Raw genomic sequence first — 14378 nt, 5'->3', positions numbered from 1 at the left:
TGCAGAATTTCACATTTCACAAAATGAAAAATACCGGTTAGTTTTGTAAAAAATATTCTTGGCCCATGGTGACAGATCAATTCTAGATTAAAAGCGTATAATATATTATTTATGCCCCCACAATATATAAATCTCACACACTTAAGTATAAGTACTCTTTTTTCAGCCCTCAGAATGTGTGTGCATGCCCTAAGCCTGCAGGTGTGTGAAGGAAAGGCTCAGGTTTGGTCTATTCTTTTAGGAAAACAAAAGAAGACACAACAATGCACCAAACCGCATCCTCCTCGTCCTCCTCCGTTCCGTGGGACACACTTTCTCAGTCTCTTTGTTTCCGCCGCCACCGGGCGCTTTGCGGGCGTCATCTGTCTTGTCTGCCGCCATACGTCTCCTCTTCCCCGTCTCACTCCCCCACCGGTCCCCAGCGGCCCTGCTGTTCATACCATTATATCTTTTGCTCAGTGGCGGTACAGTACAGTATACTACAGTATTGTATTTGAGTATTTCCGACACGCAAAACATTTACACTTCTACTCCACTACATCCTCGGATCCAAATATTGTACTTTGTTTGAAAACTTTAGTTACTAGTTAACTTGTAGATCATTATTTCCAAAACATCCACTTCACCGCCCTATATATTTCGGATATTATTTTCAATGTACTGGCTCACAATGTGTCGCATTGCGGCTGTCTATCTCTTGTCAGTTTTCAATTGAAAACTTGAAATGGGAGGTTCTGCACAATGACTACTTTTGATACTTTAAGTACATTTTGAAACCAATACTTTTGAACTTTTACTCAAGAACATTTAGAATTCAAGACTTTTTACTTGTATTTTCCACCACTGCTGTTGCTACCCCCCCTCTCTCCCTCCCTCTCTCTCTCTCTCTCTCTCTCTCTCTCTCTCTCTCTCTCTCTCTCTCTCCAGGTATTATCTTCCTCTCGTCTACAAGCCTTGTAGATCCAGCTAATGTTCGGTGCGTGACACCGTCGTACCACGGAGTATAAATCAGGCATTTTGGAGGAGAGAACAGGTGGCAGACAGACAGACAGGCCCTCGGAAAATAACATTCGCTGACAGACTGAACGTTGATAAGCAATTTAATTAATTTTCTTTGTTTGATGTTTTGACTTCATTATGAAAATTAGTTTTTTCTTTTTCTTTCGTTGAACCCTCGTTGGTCCGTTCATTAATTTTTTTTGCGGAGGAAAATATACAAATTAGATTACTCGGCAGGTTGGGGGCTCTTCAAATTAGATTACCGCAAATTGAATTCCTTTAGTTTTGATGTATAATTTAAACGCAGTCGATAGTTTGTGTCTGTCGTTGCGGTGACTTTTTCTTTTCCTCTTGGTTGAGTTTTGTTCTTTGATTCCGGAGGGGTCCTGAGGCAACGCTCGGCACGCGATGAATCCATGATGCAGCGGTCTCGGAGAACGATAATAATAATGGAAGGGAATTCTTTTGCCGTGGAAAAGGCATCTGCTTCCTCTGTCTGTTTGTTTGTCTGTTTGTTTGTTTGTTTGCCTCCCTCTCGCTCATTCTAGTTAATTATTGAAGAGAATCGAGGGGTGGGAAGGGGGAGACACTATCCCACCCCCTCTCTCTTGGCTCTACTCAGAGAGAGAGAGAGAGGGGAGGGGGACGACAATTAGTGGACAGGAAATCAGTGTAGCGGCGAGTGATGTTAAGGAAACAGAACGTAGAGTGAGGGGCTGTTGTTGAACAGGAGGAAATGTGATGAGACAGAGAGAGACTTCTGGGTGGTTTTGGCGGACAAAGCAGTGTGAACGAAGTGAAGAAACCCCTGAGAGACGGAGAGGGGGAGAGAAACATAGCAGAGAGAGAGAGAGGGGAGGGAGAAAGATAGCGGAGAGAGAGAGAGGAGGGGGAAGAAGGGAAGAAAGACAGACAGAGAGAGGAGGAGGAGGAGAAAGGGGAGATGGGGCGAGGGAGTGAGAGAGGCCTACCTTGGGAGTTTCAGTCCATACTTGTTAATTAATTCAGGCTCTGCTGTGCCTGTTTTTAGACAAACAAACAGTGGAGCACAGAAATATAAGATCTCTCACAAGGGGGGGAGGGGGGCATACAAGAAAATAAAAGCAGAGAAAAACTAACACTACACACGAGGTGAAACAACACGTCCTCACATATGCAACCTCTAATAATGGCTTCTGAAATACCACGGCCGCTCGTAATCGAAAGTTGATGAGCGGGAGGAGAGTGGCGCGGCCCGGCCTCATTGATTCTCTCTCTCTTCCTCTTGTCTCTTTATGTATTCCCGACGTTTCGGCGTACGGGCTGGAGAATGCATGCCATGGGCTTTCTTCTTCTTCCTCCGAGATTGCAATTGTCTCTTTGTTTATTGTCTGGAGGGATTGGGTATTAATGGGTTTGGGGTTTGGAGTATGGCTGGACCTCCTCTGAGGGGCTGGCCCCGACTGGGAGATAAAGCCAGTGGTGAAAAAAGTTAAACTTTTACATTTAAGTAAAAAGTACAAAAGTATTGGTATCAAAACGTACTTAAATGTATATAGTAAGCCTTCCCGAGCCATGAGGCCCATAAGGCAGGAGCCTGTCTCCTGTTTCTGTAGCGTGAGGCAGCTTGATGTACAAGTACACCCCCTGGACACTGGACACTAGTATGTTGCAGGGACTAAGGCCACACTCACACCTTCGCAACAGACTGATGTATGCTTGTTGTATACAAAGGGTGTGATACATCTCGCCCCAATGCATGTCCAATGGGAGTCACAACATTTGTGTTGTATGAGGGGGAGGGGGGGCAGTCGAAACACAGCCGAAAGCCATACAACAGCTTGTAGTCCAAAATGTTGTATCAAACAACAATGTGACTTCCATTGGAAATGCATTGGGGCGGCCATGACACTTACGTCTTGCTTACAGTACATCTACAGTAGCATGCATCAATGTTGTATGCTAGATCGAAAGGTGTGAGTGAGGCCTTACAAACCAACCCTTGATGCTGAGTGCCAAGCAGGGAGGCACTGGGTCCCAATTTTACAGTCTTTGGTATATGACCCGCCCGGGGATCGAATCCAGCTTCCCAGTAAATAAAAAAAAAACACACCTAGAAGTAAAAGTACAGAAAATTGGAAATACTCAGCACAGTACTTGAGTAAATGTTCTTATAGTTACATCACTGGATGAAGCGGTACCCGGCCAGGAAGCACGGCGTGCTTGTCTAGCCCATTCTGACCTGAGATCAGATTTAAAAAATGTCTTCTACATCCTGACAGTTTTCCATTCTGACCTGAGATCAGATTCAAAAAATGTCTTCTACGTCAGTCGTTCTTCGATTTTTAAAAAATTGCAGACCTACAAGCTCGTAGCGCGCCACTCGGCATAACGTAATGCAAACCCCAAAATGGGTTCCCGCACAAAATGGGCTAGACACAGCGATTGTCCACACAGCCTCACACCTTGGCCCAAATCAGCACGCCTCGCCTGCTCTGAATACTGGCCAGGTAATAGTTCTGCCAGGTATCACCTCATCATAGTGTTTTTGGAAACACACACAAACATGCAGAGAGACTTGGGAGCTTTGCTTTGACTGCTGTCACGGTGTCACCTTTCCCACATGTTTACTGCAGCGGACGGATGCCAGTGGTGAAAAGTAACTTAACCCATTCTGACCTGAGATCAGATTCATACGAGGTTTCCACTGGACAACACACTGGTCTGATTAACCCATTCTGACCTGAGATCAGATTCTAAAAATGTCAGTCGTTTTCTTCGATTTTTCAAAAATAGCAGACCTACAAGCTCGTAGCGCGCCACTCGGTGGCGCGCTATGAGCTTGTAGATCTGCTATTTTTCAATAGCTAAAGCATAACGTGATGCTAACACCAAAATGGGTGCCCGGTCAGAATGGGTTAATAAGTACATTTTGTACTGAACTCATTGAATGACTAAATTTACGTGCAATTTCATGCACGTTAATTCATTTAGGAACGCTTTTTAACGTGTTTAATCATCTCGCTCATATTTACTGTAAAGCAAGGGCTCCCGGTCACTAGGCAACGCTAGATAATATCTCGTATCTATCTTTATCGAGATAGCTTGATGAAGGCTGTATAGGCCTTTATGCTGAATGTCTCATGTCAAGTTTTCAAATCCTTATAATAATTCAGCGAATCTCCTAATGTCACTGACAGAGCTTTATCTCAACATTGGCTGGCCCAATCACTCCCACTTTTCACACAGGCATGGACCATAATTATATGGAGGTCTTAACGGAGCCCTTTTTCCAATTTGACACATTAATGATTTATAATGAATTTATTAGTGGATTAAAAAATGCAAAAATGGGTATTGTACTGTCAATATCACATGAATATGAATGCAAAGTAGCGGTCCATGTGTGGACAGGCTACCTGTCGCCGTTGTGCATGGTGAGATGTGTGCAAACCGTGTAGTTTATCAGGAGAAGAATACCAAAGGATGCAGCATTAATTTATTAGTGAATTAACCTCGCACCCTCACACACCTGCATCACAGGCCACCGTTCTCACCGTTACCCCACTGGCATGCTTCCTCTAGCTAGCGCTGCAACACAACAAATTGTGCCCTATACAATTTGGCGCCGCTGACTGTGTGTGTGCGTGTTGCATCGTTTGGTAGTCTTCTCCTGATGAACTACACGGTTTGCACACATCTCATCATGCACCGCGGCGACAGGTAGCCTGTCCACACATGGACCGCAACTTTGCATTCATATTCATGTCATATCTACAGTACTACGGCCTTCACAGTGTGTGTGTGTGTGTGTGTGTGTGTGTGTGCCAGGAGGCGCTGTGTGTGTGTGTGTGTGTGTGTGTGTGCGCGCGCGCGCATCCAACCCCCTGTTGGATGTCCAAACTCGCTGATCTGCTTCACACCACCTCAGGAGTCACGCCCCTCCCCTCTGGCTGGTGTCCTTCGCACGGACATTCCAAACAATTCCCCGTTCCCCCCTATCAATAATGTGATCTATTACAACACATTACCCACACTGAACATCATTTGCTGTTATATATATTCAGAACGGGTAAGGACTAGTGTATAAAAATAGCCAAAATGTACAGTATATACAGTAGGGCTGACGTGGGTACTGTATGTTCTTTAATAATATTCCACATCTACAAAGTAACAAGTAACTAAAGCTGTCAAATAAATGTAGTGGAGTAAAAGTACAATATTTGGATCTGAGATGTAGCGGAGTAGAAGCAAAAGTTTTGGATGTTGGAAATACTCAAGTAAAGTACAACTACCTCAAAGCTGTACTTAAGTAACAGTAAATGTACTTAATAGTTACTTTACACCTGCACTGTGCGAAGGCCACCACTATCAGGTGTCAGATCCATGCTAGGGCCAATGTGGATATTCTATCATATTGTGATAAGAGATTAGATATTGTCCGGGATCAGATACAGCGTATAAGCGTTGTCTTTGTCTGGGTTTAACCCATTCTGAACGGGAACCCATTTTGGTGTCAGCATCATGTTATGCTTTAGCTATTGAAAAATAGCAGATCTACAAGCTCATAGCGCGCCACCGAGTGGCGCGCTACGAGCTTGTAGGTCTGCTATTTTTTGAAAAATCGAAGAACGACTGACATTTTTAGAATCTGATCTCGGGTCAGAATGGGTTAATCAGACCAGTGTGTGTCCCGTGGAAACCTCGTATGAATCTGATCTCGGGTCAGAATGGGTTAATCACTTAAAGGAGCACTTTGCCCATTCTCAACCATATGTTCATATAATTGGTCCTCACTAATTCTCATTATAAGATGGCATCATTTCTGTCGGCTCACTCTGTGAGTCTCATTGGCAGCAAGTAACTAAGTACCTTTCCTCAAGTACTGTACTTTTTATTATTATTTTTTTTAATTCAATTTTGAGGTGATTATTCTTTTAGTATTTCCAATTTTCTGTACCTTTTACTTCTACTTTTACTTCTTACTTCCATGTTTTTAAATAAATGCAGTAAGTGGATAATGAAGGGAGTGCTGCAACCGAGCGGGTTTATTCCCGCCTGACCAATTCCACTCATCTCCTCTGTCCTCTCAGTCACGAGGGGGGGGGGGGGGCGTTGCCAAGCACGGCCATCGCGGTGAATGAGGAAGTGTGACCTCATAACTGACCTCATAACCGCCGCCGTATAACCTTCCGCACGCCGTTTTACGGAGAGCAATATATATAGGCTCTCTCCATGCACTCTGTATATCAATGTTTGATGAGCCCGTGTCAACGGGGTGTTGGGGGGGGGGGGGCCCTCCTCGCCTTCATGAATGGGTGCCCCCGGGTGAGGCCGGGTGTACCTCCTGCCCCGCACGTAACTTGGCGCATTTCAATATTATTTCTAAGGGCCCATCCATGCGAAGCATCCCATATTTAAACTGGCTCTGACCTCTTCTGTCTGTCTGTCTGTCTGTCTGTCTGTCTGTCTGTCTGTCTGTCTGTCTGTCTGTCTGTCTGCTTGTCATGTCTTTCTATTCAGGGCTGTGGGAGAGAGAGTTCAGCGTGGACCACGGAGATAAACGCACCTTCTTGGGGAAGAAATACACTAAAGTTCCGATCATGCACCGGGCAGGTACAGTATGGTTAATGCCATTGGTGGTGGGACGGAATGTGATGATTTGATTGGCTGAGCACGGATTGTGATGAAGTATGATGATAAGAGCGCCCCTCACTTCACACTAGTGTGATTTTTTTTTTTTAACGGTTTCATGACATTCATTGTCATTTTTTATTTTTTTTTATTTTAGGTTTAATGACCTCAATTACACCCACACAACCTGAACGAACAGTGGCATCTGCGGGCACATTGTTATGTCTTATATGGGATTTGTGGACTGTTACATCACAGTCAACAGGCAAATCAGAGCACTTGTTTGAGCCAGAAAACACCAGACTACAGAAATGTTAAAAGTGCCGGTTTTTTGGGTGCAATTGAGCTCAAAGCAACAAAATAAAATAACACCAGACCTTTAATGCAACTACTTGAAGCCTAGAGTCCCCCCACCTCAATTCTGGGACCAACATTCGCAAAACAAATTACAAGCTCACAACGCAATCACAATCACAATGCGTCGTCAGAAAGAGCTGGAAATAAACAACACTGAAGTGAACTGAATAATCTGTAGTATACTGGAGTAAAAATTGCAACTTTTGCCTGGAGTTGAGATGTAGTGGAGTAGAAAATATGAAGTGCAATACATTGGAAATACTCGAGTAAAGTAAAAGCAGCTCAAAATAACTATGCATTATACAAAATTACACGTATGTACGTACAGTACTTTAGTACATACACTTAGTTACTTTCCACCTCTGAATAACACAGGAACCCAGGTTCGCAAGAACTTAAGCATGTGCCCCCGTGTCATTATTATTCATCAACGCGTGGCCCATGCCTTATTTATTAATAGGTTTTCATATTTAATGTGTGTGTGCGTTGACCTGCAGTCAGGGCGAGGTGCTGTGTGTGTGTGTGTGTGTGTGTGTGTGTGTGTGTGTGTGGAAGGAGCGTTGGGAATTCACGGCAGATGCTGTTCCATTTCATGTCCACGCTCGTGTCACTGCTGTCCTACAACCAGCGCAGCTCGCAACAGTGTTTCAAGGAGGGTGGTGTGTCTTCTGTAGCTCGCAACAGTGTTTCAAGGAGGGTGGTGTGTCTTCTGTAGCTAGAAACAGTGTTTCAAGGAGGGTGGTGTGTCTTCTGTAGCTAGAAACAGTGTTTTAAGGAGGGTGGTGTGTCTTCTGTAGCTAGAAACAGTGTTTCAAGGAGGGTGGTGTGTCTTCTGTAGCTAGAAACAGTGTTTTAAGGAGGGTGGTGTGTCTTCTGTAGCTAGAAACAGTGTTTCAAGGAGGGTGGTGTGTCTTCTGTAGCTAGAAACAGTGTTTCAAGGAGGGTGGTGTGTCTTCTGTAGCTAGAAACAGTGTTTTAAGGAGGGTGGTGTGTCTTCTGTAGCTAGAAACAGTGTTTTAAGGAGGGTGGTGTGTCTTCTGTAGCTAGAAACAGTGTTTCAAGGAGGGTGGTGTGTCTTCTGTAGCTAGAAACAGTGTTTCAAGGAGGGTGGTGTGTCTTCTGTAGCTAGAAACAGTGTTTTAAGGAGGGTGGTGTGTCTTCTGTAGCTAAAAACAGTGTGTCAATCAAATTCCCTCGCAAGGTATAGTAAATAAATGAAACACACGAGATATTTGAAAAATTCTGCATCAAGGCACACTACAGGATAACGATTGCACTGTCTGTGCTGTGCAGAACTATGCATCACCACGCATTTCGTCCATCTCCACATTTCGTGGGGTTTCTTTGTTTAGTTTTTTGCCAAAAGTCAGCACCCCAATAGAGCGTTGCAGTCCCGCCCCCTCGTGAGACCCGGAAAAGTAATCCCCGTTCATTTTCCTCATAGACTTTTCAGAAAATATTTATTTAAAGACTTTTACGCCGCGGACAAAGCCAACTCTTGTCGTGACCAAATCATGACAATAAACACAATGATTTGGGCCAAATAAAGAATTAGAAAGTAGAGAAAAAAAAACGGCAGGTTACAACACTTTTGTTGTTGTTTTTCTTCTTTGTAATTATTTGTTTGGTCCTAAATATTGTGTTGTCATGTTCTGTCACGACTTGAGTTGGCTTTGCACATCGAAAAGCAAGTTATTGGAAAACAACCTGTGATATCTTCTTTTATATTCCTGAACCGATTATATGACAAAGGTCACACTCATCATAAATAGTGGTTGTTCATGAGCTGTTCCAGCCACTCCATCCCCTGCAATGTATTTCATCGAACTTCCGCTGCCAGATTAGCCACAGAGAGCGTCATGGTGCAGCCCAGTACAGTACAGTCCAGTACAGCCCAGTACAGCCCAGTACACATTACCATGATTTTTCCTTGTGTATTATTGTGTAAGCTTCCTTGCCCGGAAGCAAGGACTGTCTAAAGAGGACGAGACGCCATGTTGCTCCATGGTGCTCCATGGAAGGAAAGAAACATGCGCTGTTGAGACCAGGAAGTTGTACAACTTCCTGGTTTTAACTACATTTTCAAGATATTTCAAAAATATATAGAGGGTATGCACGTGACATCATCATCATACTGTACTGTATGTGGGAACGCCTATACTGTGGTATAAAATACTTTCTGACCTTGACAGCCCATACATCCAAACAGAAAGGTCCTATCTGATGCATTAAACAACGTTAAACTCACTTTGCCACTCGATTTGCAACTCACTTTACGAATGCGCATACCCTCTATTTGCTACGTTTGAGCTAAAGTGGTTAACCCATTCTGACCTGAGATCAGATTCATACGAGGTTTCCACTGGACACACACTGGTCTAATTAACCCATTCTGACCTGAGATCAGATTCTAAAAATGTCAGTCGTTCTTCGATTTTTCAAAAATAGCAGACCTACAAGCTCGTAGCGCGCCACTCGGTGGCGCGCTATGAGCTTGTAGATCTGCTATTTTTCAATAGCTAAAGCATAACATAGTGCTAACACCAAAATGGGTTCCCGGTCAGAATTGGTTAAAATGAATGACAGATGTTTTCCTGCCTTCCCATCACAATTTTAATATAATATGTAGCAGGGGGTCCCTGCTTCATCATCTCTCAGCTAAGGGGTTCCTTGGCTTGTACAAACATTGTAAAAATGTAAGGACCCCTGTAATGAATCTAAAATATATATTTAAGTACATTTACTTAAGTACAATTTTGAGGTACTTTTACCTTACTGTATTTCCAATTTGTTGTAATTTTACTTCTACACCACTACATCTCAGAGTCAAATATTGTACTTTTACTATTTATTACAAAATACACAATAACCACTTCAGCCCTTTTATGCATTTAGGCCATTTGAAAATAGCCTAAATGTAAAGTTCACTCTGACTTTAAGTACATTTTAGATACCCAATAACTTAATTATGTACTTTTACTCAAGTAAACGGGGAAATGTCAGAGGGCTTAATTATACATTGTGATCCCAATAAATAATTGCAGCATATGCTACTGTATCTCACGCCTAAATTCACTGTAATAAGATGGATAGATAGATAGATAAAAGAAAAAAAACACCTCCAGCCATATACCAACAAGGTCCAGTGTCTCACTCTCTATTCTAACTTGCCCATTAGCCAATTTTTCATCTGATGTTTTAAAAAAGCATTTCTCCGCAGGCGTGTACCGCCACTACGAGGACGTGCAGAACATGGTGCAGGTGGTGGAGCTGGGCCTGTGGGCGGGCCGGGCCAGCCTGGTTCTGCTGCTGCCCTTCCACGTGGAGCCTCTGACCCGGCTGGACCGGCTGCTCTGCCCAGAGCTGCTCGCCGCCTGGCTGGACCGGCTGGACGGGAGCAACGCCACGACCAGCGCCTCCGTGTCCCTGCCTGTCGCCAACATCACCTGCACGCTCAGCCTGAAGGTATGCGCACACACGCACGCACACACGCACAATAGAATAGCCATATAGGTCCTATAACATTTTAAGTATATGTATTTTGGCGGGGGGCCTTCATGCCGTCGCAATGGCAGATTTTACAAATGGGCATGGAGATCCCTGATATCATCAATATTAAGCCCATATATGGAGATCCCTGATCAATATTGGACCTGCAACTCTACATCTGACCTCAAACCCTTAGATCTCCATATATGGAGCTGACCTATTCTGACATTCCATATGTTGATCCTTCCCCATCCATCCATCCTCTTCGATGTCTCCCTTTTGACTGATATACCTGTCCATTTAAACTCTAGATCGGCATCGGAACAAACATCTGGCTTCGGTAGCGCCCTGCCCATTAGCATGAACACGGTACCGGTCACAGAAGATTTCCCAGGGGTCTCTCCTGCATTATCTCCTCTGGGGACTCTCTCCCCTGTGAGCTTGCTGCCTGTGGTTCGGGGGGGGGGGGGGGGGGGGGGGGGTTTGAACATCATAAATCATGATGAATCTGTGGATGAGAGACAATATATTCTTTTTAAATAGCCGATCTACATGTACATCTGCTATTTTCATTTTTTTAAGATATTTCTTTGCGGCTTACGCCTTTTTATTGTTTTTTTTGAAGGGACAGACAGTAGGCTGACGGGAAACGGGAGAGAGACGGGGGAAGACATGCAGTAAAGGCCGTGTCGGGGTCGGGAGTCGAACCTGCGGCACACTGCGACTGGATTACCAGTCGGGTGCCCAGACGGTTACGCCACCGCCTGGGCCATCTGCTATTTTCAAATGTATATGTAGGGCTGAAGTGGTTAATGCATGTTTTCATCTACAAAATAACAATTACTAAAGTTCTCAAAAAAATGTAGTGGAGTAATATTTGGATCTGTGATGTAGTGTAGTAGAAATAACAGTATTGGAAATACTCTAGTAAAGTACAAATACCTCAAAATACTAGTTACAGTAAGTACTGCACTTGAGTACATAGTACTTAGTTACTGATCATAAATCATGACGTATCTGTGTGGACGAGAGACAAGGAGAGCTTTTGCCATTAGTTAGTGATCAGTTCTTATGCAGTACAATAAGCAGCATTTCTCGAGTCAGCAGTTACTGTTACAGTACAATTCAGGAGGCATTTAGCGGATTCTGGCATTTAATTCAGAACGACTTAGAAGCGCGAGATCAGAGTAAGCGTGGCCTCCAGTCGACAAGCAACAAAGTGAATGCCGAGAGAACAGCGTAATGCCAAACAAAGCAGCTAGGATACCGGCTAAACAATGAACCTAGCATCTGTCTTAAACGTTTCTAAGTAACCTTAACATTTATGGTCAAGAACAACACATCTATGTAATGAAAATGACAACAACCACCACCAGACAAATAACCAACATAATTGTCTGCATCGTAAGGTACTGTGGAGGAGTGCTATGGAAATTAAACATAAAAGAGAAACAGTATTTCTCGAGTCTCCATGAAAGCAGTATTCAAATAATGCGTTATCCGTAGGATAGGAAGATATCGCAGACGAGCTCCTCATTTCCATCCCTGATGAAATGTTTTTCTTGGCCACAATGTTAAAAATTTAATTTTGGGAGCACGGCACCGCAGTCGGTAGCGCTGATGCTAAAAGGTCCTGGGTTCGATTCCCGCTGGGAGCGTGTTCTCTCCGACGCGTCATCAGTGCCCATACTCTATGTGGGGTTGACAAAAAGGAGTTTGCATGTTCTCCCCGTGTCCCCTAGGGTAGGCAGTGGTACCCTCACGAAAATGGCAGATTTTGAACTTGGTTGCATGCTGAAAATAGCCAATCTACAATCTCACAACGTGTCACAGCGCGATGCTTTGTAGATCTGCTAGTTTCAGACCAAACATAAAATTAACCTGGATTACTATAGTCCCTCCCTAAGATTTTAGTCTAGTTTTTATTTGTTGACAAAATTGGCAATATATATTCAGTCTTAGTTTTAGTCATCATAGCGTCGACAGGTTTTTCATCATATAGTTTTAGAAAAGGCAACTAAATCAATACTGCTCCCTAGTCCCTACCTACCTAGAAAGAAAAAGAAAGAAAGATAACAGGAGTGGCTGTGAGCCCACACGAGGGGGAGTTAATGGACTGGATCATGTCAGCTTTGCGTCACCCGGACCCACACATGAAATAAGCACAGAGATAATGTAACAATCTGAGGCATCATCTCGTCGGCGTCACACCGCCATGCACGCCACGAGACTCGACACGCGTCACCCTCCTGCTCTAATGCACTTCTATTGTCCTCATCCATTATTCCCCCTCTCTCTCTCTCCCGACACTTCATCACTGTCTTCCTCCGCTGCTCCGCCACCTCGCCGGGCCCAGAGCCCATCCCTCATCCCCGCACGCTCGCCTCCATGTTCTGTGTAGTCCATGTTCTGTGTAGTCCATGTTCTGTGTAGTCCATGTTCTGTGTAGTCCATGTTCTGTGTAGTCCATGTTCTGTGTAGTCCATGTTCTGTGTAGTCCATGTTCTGTGTAGTCCATGTTCTGTGTAGTCCACCTCGCCGGCCCAGAGCCCATCCCTCATCCCCGCACGCTCGCCTCCATGTTCTGTGTAGTCCGTCCTCTCTTCCAGTGCTGGGGAGGAGACCCATAAGCAGTGGTGGAAAAAAGTACTCATATCTTTTTTTACTTAACCCATTTTGGACTGAGGTCGATAAAAAAAGGCTTCTAAATCCTAACATTTTTCTAAAAAAACCTATGTTTCTATGTCAGCGGTGCTCAACCTTTTTCATGTCAAGGACCCCCAGAATGATCTCTATTGGGCCACGGACCCCCATCTCAAAATATGTAGTTCCAGGGACCCCCCAGAAGCCAATATCTTAGTTAAAAATGTTCGCTCTGAAATATATATTCAAACATGTGCGGCACGTTTTCACGACTTTTCAAAAATAGCTAAAGCATAACGTAATGCTAACACCAAAAGGGGTTCCCGCCCAAAATGTATTAAGTAAAAGTAAAGTATCAATACAAATAGAGTAATAGACCGAATAGTCGGGCCTTCAGGGCTTGTCAGTGATTTATTTATCAACAATAAATCACATATAAGCCATTCATTATCCCTCGCATACTGTATGCCTTAATTGTTGATTTTTTTATCTCGGCAGCATTGCAAACGAGGGTGAACCTCAATGCTCTTTTCGAGAATAAATAAAGCTTCCAATCAATTCATTTTTATTTATTTAAATAAATGTCCTATACTAGCTCAGGGGAGAAATGAGAATGTCTCACCTTCAGGTCAAAATGGCAAACCAGAAACGGGGTAGTGTCAAAGGTCGTGTCAGACCTCCACGCAGGATCGTCTCAACGGAATTACAAAGTTATATTGTATTTACACCAAGTTTCATATTACAGCTATTATGCTTATCATTCTACTCCACTACATCTCAGGGGCAAATTGCGTTTTACTCGACTAGAATTGCTGACTCAATTCTTTTGACAGCTTCAGCCAGTTACTTTGCACATTTACAGTGGATTCTATACAATCAAGCCTTATTTTTATACTTCGACTAATAGCCAATCTACAATCTCACGTCGCGAGAGAGCATGAGCTTGCCTTGTACCTTAAAAACAAATAATGCTTTATTACCTTTCCGTGGTACTTTTAATATTATTTGGATTGCCATTACTTTTGCACTTTTACAGGATTAATTCCCTGTGAGTATTTTCATACTGTGGAGTATACTAGTACTTAAGTGGTACTTCTTCCACAGCTGCATCCTCTGCCACGCCATCTCTCCGCCAAACCACCATCCCTCATCCGCTAGCGCACGTCCCCCCCCTCCCCCCCCAACACACACACACACACACACACACCCTTCGAGGTATACATCACACCCCGAAGCCCCTCTATCTCCATCGGCGATCATTTCAAGGTTTTTCACTT

General features: G+C 43.8%; 1 protein-coding gene across 1 annotated transcript in view; it reads left to right on the top strand.

Moving 5' to 3' along the window:
* The window catches only part of serpinh2 (serine (or cysteine) peptidase inhibitor, clade H, member 2), a 38429-nt gene that overhangs the window by 8254 nt on the left and 15797 nt on the right, over nucleotides 1-14378 (top strand). The window contains exons 5-6 of the mRNA XM_080792625.1: nucleotides 6502-6594; nucleotides 10190-10434. Of these exons, the coding sequence (XP_080648751.1) occupies nucleotides 6502-6594; nucleotides 10190-10434 (338 nt within the window). The remainder of the gene's footprint in view (nucleotides 1-6501; nucleotides 6595-10189; nucleotides 10435-14378) is intronic.

This window comes from Protomyctophum bolini, assembly GCF_963924005.1.
Source record: "Protomyctophum bolini genome assembly, chromosome: 20".
In the NCBI taxonomy this organism is placed as follows: domain Eukaryota; kingdom Metazoa; phylum Chordata; class Actinopteri; order Myctophiformes; family Myctophidae; genus Protomyctophum; species Protomyctophum bolini.
This window is presented reverse-complemented; position numbering and strand designations above follow the sequence as displayed.